The sequence below is a fragment of the Loa loa genome, assembly GCF_000183805.2.
Source record: "Loa loa unplaced genomic scaffold supercont3.920, whole genome shotgun sequence".
Taxonomy (NCBI): Eukaryota; Metazoa; Nematoda; class Chromadorea; order Rhabditida; family Onchocercidae; genus Loa; species Loa loa.
The window spans coordinates 1-5,423 of NW_018109100.1; the positions used below are offsets into that span (position 1 = coordinate 1).

Below are 5,423 nucleotides of genomic sequence, written 5' to 3' on the forward strand. Positions count from 1 at the left end.
ACTCTACGAGAGGTTTCCGTCCTCTCTGAGCTAGCCTTAGGACACCTGCGTTACGTTTTGACAGATGTACCGCCCCAGTCAAACTCCCCGCCTGACACTGACTTCGGTGCGAGTCGTTAAACCACCGAGTAGTTTAACTTAAACGGACATTACTACTCGTACGCCAATAACTATCCGCAATTATTTCCAATCGAGGTCTGCTCATTCCTTTAGTTGGAGCCAATCTGGATTTGGCTAAAATTAGTGATGTTTTCACCCTTAAAATGTTGCTGTTTAGAATATATATCGCTGTTGCATATGTTACGTTTGAAGCATCCGTGAAGACATAAATTTGCATTCATTTCGTAGAGTTTATGGCCATCCGCGGTATTTCGATAACATCTATTGGCCATTTCTTGATGGGAGACTTCCACATTTCTTCATCCTCTTCGTTTAGAATTTCATCCCAAGTTTTATTCCTTTTTCATAAGTTTTGACGAAATAATTTGAGTAATATCATCGCGACTAAAAATTCTAGATCGTACTGAGAAGCCACAAATCGTAGAATGCTTCGCTTTGTGTTCTCCTGCTCATTTTATGGTCTAAATGTCATCTAATTATGTCTGTCATGTATTCGAGTGATGCCGAGAATTTTCGTTGGGCCTCTACTAACTCGGTCTTGCTTGGCTATCCCCTTATTGATGTTTTTGTCGTTAGAAAGAAATTCCCGAATATTCATTGCTGCTTCCTTAAAAATACTCTTCATTTCATGGTATTTCTCCAGCGCTTCTCTCGTTCCTCTAGCTGATAGGATAATGTTGTCCACGTACAAATTTTTCCTGATCTCCAACGTAGTCTTATTGCCACTGATTTCTAAATGATGATTCAGTGTTGTAGAAAGCAGGAAGGGTGATGTGATTACTCCGAAGGGGACTCTTCTGAAGAGATGACACTTTATATTGTCTTCAATAACTTGTTTTTCAATATCCTTTATCCAGAAAAATTTGGTAGTTTCTGTCAATTCTAATAAAAATGCCTTCCCTACGTCTGCTCTAATGACGTTCCTCATTATTCGAAACAGGAGTATTCCGACCAAATCAGGAAGCATTGCAGGTCCACGATACAGAACATCGTTTAAGCTTTTCGCACCTTTGAGATCTGCCGAAGCATCATGAACAATTCTCAGTTTCGTCGTTTTGTTTGGGGTTATAACCTCGTGATGTGGCAAATAGTGAATGACGTCTTCCTGAGTCATTTCGGGATGAACTTCGATGATTTCCAATTTAAGTTGATCTCTGATAGATTTATCATACTATGTCATAAGGCGCCCTACGCATTGTCCATAATGACCTTAATTTATTCTTTGATCCTTTCCATGGCCATCTGATGTGACATCTCCTTTTCTGTTTGGTAATACTCTTTTCGAATTGTTTTAGAGCTCGCCCGTCGTCAGTTTCGTCGGTTGATCCTGAATGTCCATGGGCTCCAACTTCCAAAAACAATCAGTATCATGGTCCTTATTTATTTCAGTCCCGTACGGCAGTCTCGACTGATATTACATTCATGCTATTAGTATTATTTATATGTCCAGTTCCGTTCAGTATCGGTCTCGCTTTTGTCTGGAACAGGAAAAATCCTGACTTCAACTCTCTTGCGTTTTGCTCCATTCGATGAATTTGCCCATATAATCCGTGCCGATAAGTATATCAGGTTGTTTCCGATAACTTTTTAAGCCATCTAATTGGCCATACTTCGTCAGTGATGATATATTTTTTTCACTCATTTACACCACTTGCAATTTATTTGTTAGATAATCCTTAATATGCACTTCGCAAGTGATGATCTCTTTCCCTAATATCTTTATGCCAATTTTTGTCTTTGTGGAGTAGTAATTTACCGTAATTTGTCGCCGAACGAAGTAATGCTTATTTCTTCTTCCGTAATTCCTTGCAAACTTAGTCGATCCGCTTAACCCTTTGAAACGGATGACAACTGCGCACCTTGGTCAAATATTACTAGTGCTTGTGTTTCTATCTCCAGAGCTTCGGGATTGACTACGCTAACTTCTTTACACAATAGTAAAATCCTTCTTCCTTGTGGATCCCTTTGACCAGTCACTGAATTAGTTGTATACATTGATTCCACCTTTTCCTTATTTATTTTGTTCGTCTGAATAGCGCTTGTATCATGTCTTTTACATAACGCCGATCTACGAGCGCCCTTGCAGTGGAAGCATCATGTCATTTTCAGTCTATAGTTGCTTGCGGTATGGCCCAATTTCATGCATTTTAGGCAGACGCTAATTTCACTCAAGCACTCTTCAAGGTTAGATAGTTTCGACATTTGTAGTCCCAGTGATCTTCATTACAGAAGATGCAAGATCTTGTTGGGGTTTTCTCAACCTGTTCCCTTTTTAATCCAGTGGCTTCAACCATGGTTAAGGCTGACGTTTCATTTTTGAATTGTCCGCCACTTCAGAACTGTCGATTTATGGTAGATTCAGTTGGCTTCTTCTCGATTCCACTAGTAGAAGTTTGATTTCGAGTTACAGCTTTCTCCGACTTCATCAACTCCCTTAGGAACTGTCTTATTTTGCTTACTGGCCAAGACTTATCTTTCAATCTTTGCTCATGAACCTTGATCAGGATATGCCTTGGCAAGTTCCTTTCGATAATTACTTGTAAACTTGTATGTTCTAGATTTTCTCCCAACTCCTGTAGGAAAAATTGAAAATTAAAGTTTGGTTCATCGGGTTTGATTCGGAAGGGTTTGTTCTTAGACGCATACGAATATTCTGAGAAGGTATTCTTCGTTCGGTTCAGGAGGAAGTTATTCACAGAAGACAGTAGATTGTAAATACACAGAGGATAGTCGTAAAATATCGAAGAGAATAGAGGATACAATGTACGGTGCAGTCCTTGGTTGACTGTTTGAAAAGGAAAATGATGCTCTTCCAGTTATAGCCTTGAGTATATTTACAATTTTAATTGACAGTGAACATATTTGGGGATGTGGTTTATAACAAACATTACATTAGATTTTCCTTTGGTTAAAGAAAAACTGTCAAAATCCGATTACAACAAAAGGCTCTGTTTGCAACATGAAGCATTGCAATTAAGATTGGTTCTTAGACAAAGAAATTTAGCTTATGAGTATGCTTTGTTTCATAAAAAAAAGGGGAAAGGATGTGAACTTAGATAAAGATAACAAAGAAAAACGCATGAGACAATGAATTTGAGGAATGTAAAATTGGTTGAATGATTCATGACATTGTTACAATTTGTGTGATTGATTTTGTACATTGTCGTGAGAAAATAAAAGGAAGGGAGTTAAGAAGGTGAGGTAGACTGTTATTGTTCGTTGTAGAAGCTGTTATAATTTTAAAGGAATGACTTACAATACATCGGTTCGTTTTGTGCTCGCAACTTACAACAGATTATCCTTTATTATCGTCTGGATACCAAATACAGTAAAGACAGGTTCAAATAATTCCAATTACAATCGAATGACTTCCAGGGTAAAGCCAGTAAAATGATGAGATTTTGTAAGGATTAGTAGATTGAAGAGCGTTTGCGTGAACTTGAGTGTCGACAGATGGGATTTTTGTAACAATGAACAATTCTTAGGTTTTCTTATGTTTATATAAGGAGTGTGTGTAAGGAGAAAGGAAAGAAATACGGTGTTTATACGACATACATCAGTTTATTTAATCATTTTATTTTATTTGGAGCTTCGCGATATTCGAAATTTGCGACAACTCCTGCAGTTGTCTGAGCAATCTCCCTATATTTTCAATTGTTGTCATTCAATTTTTTACCTTTTTTTGGCCATTTTTTCTGACTGAGAAAAGATTGTTGTAAAACAAACTTGTGGTAGGATACTTATCACCGTGTTTTTCTATCAATATCTCTGGAATAAAATTGTAGTTCTCTGTGCAATCTCGTATCCCCTTCTGCTTGCAATGTTTCATCCCTTAAACACGAAATAAGATAATTGAGCTTCTGGTTGTCTGAGAGGTCTGGTTGTGTACCGCTGCTTTAAAGCTGCTCCAGAATGCTCTTCAATTTCGAGGATTACCGCCAAATACTGGCAGTTGCAATTGAGGCAGTTTGACTGCCGCTGTTTGAGCTACTTGAAACGTTGTCTCTCTTTCTTGCTGTGACAGTTCTCTCGCGAACTCTCCCTTTGATCTGAGATTACTCAAATTCCCTAAATGTCGAATTTTTTCTTCTGAGTCGTCCTCATATCTTTTTAAAGTTGTCATTGCTTCCAGCCCCTGATTTACCAGCTGTAATATTCCTTGATCATCTATCATTCCCGCGTACTTTCTACCTTCCGTATTGGGAACCGTTTGGATGAAACCATTCTTTGTTGATGCATCCTAATACTCCCTAGCATGCTTCAATTCTTCCTATCATTTCTTTGATAGTTCCCTTTCGTGCTTCATAAAGTTTGCATAACTCTTCTTGAGGTAATTGTATCGAATGATTTCAGATCCAATTTTTTTACTTCATTAAGGACTTTGATTAGCTCCCCCTTCCCGGGTTTGCGCTTTATATTATCGTAAATGACATTACTTCTCGACTCGTGACATCAAAAATTTGTTAGGAAAGCTAATCTGTTGAACTCGTTCCTTAGCGATATAGATTTACTCGGGCTGTAATATTATTCAATTTGTAGTTCAATAGTGAAGAATAAGCGAAGAGGATGTACCATCTGCTCGATTAAAAACACTGGATTTTCCCATATATATATATATATATATATACATATATATATAAGGATTGGGAAGGAGCTTGTAAGCTCCATGGGGGTTATCATGGAGCTACTGATATCTTTGTGTTATGCAGTCTGTTAGCTTATATCCTCTTCATCGCTTTAATTTTACTTGCAAGATTTCGTCACCCTGTCTGTTGGATATTGTAGCAATTTTATTTGAACATAGCTTCAATTTCGGCAATCCGATACTTGTAATATAAAGTTTTGTAATTATTCTATAAATATCACGACTTATTCTGCGCATAGATTTGCTGGATAGTATTCCAATTTTGCGTGATCAATGATTCCATATAATGCGTTTGCACCATGCGTGATTTATCGATAAATGAATCGATACCCTTATCCGAAATTTTATAAAATACCTTGTTATCGACAACCTGCAAATTTATTTTTGTGATAAATGAAAGTCGAAGGATTTAGCACTTAAAAATTTCCATGGTAAACCATTGTTTAAGATGCAATACTTCAGAGCGTTTACAAAAAAAATTTGAAAAAATGAAGTAAGCTAATCGAACATGTACCGTAGCAACAAATTTGACTACTTGCCATTAAGAGCTCTTATACTCACTATAAATATCTTTCGAATCCCATCTATACTATATATTTAATCATTTTCAATATAACTTTTCGAGACAACAGAACGTCCATGCTGATGTCTGACATCA

The 5,423-nt window shown here is 37.2% G+C and overlaps 1 protein-coding gene across 1 annotated transcript; it reads right to left on the minus strand.

Moving 5' to 3' along the window:
- Window positions 1-4,982: 4,982 nt before the first annotated feature.
- On the minus strand, window positions 4,983-5,135 carry LOAG_19016 (hypothetical protein; the record flags this gene model as incomplete). The annotated part of the gene is made up of 1 exon (XM_020451673.1): window positions 4,983-5,135. A coding segment is annotated over one exon (153 nt), but the record flags the coding sequence as incomplete, so codon positions are not given.
- Window positions 5,136-5,423: the final 288 nt, after the last annotated feature.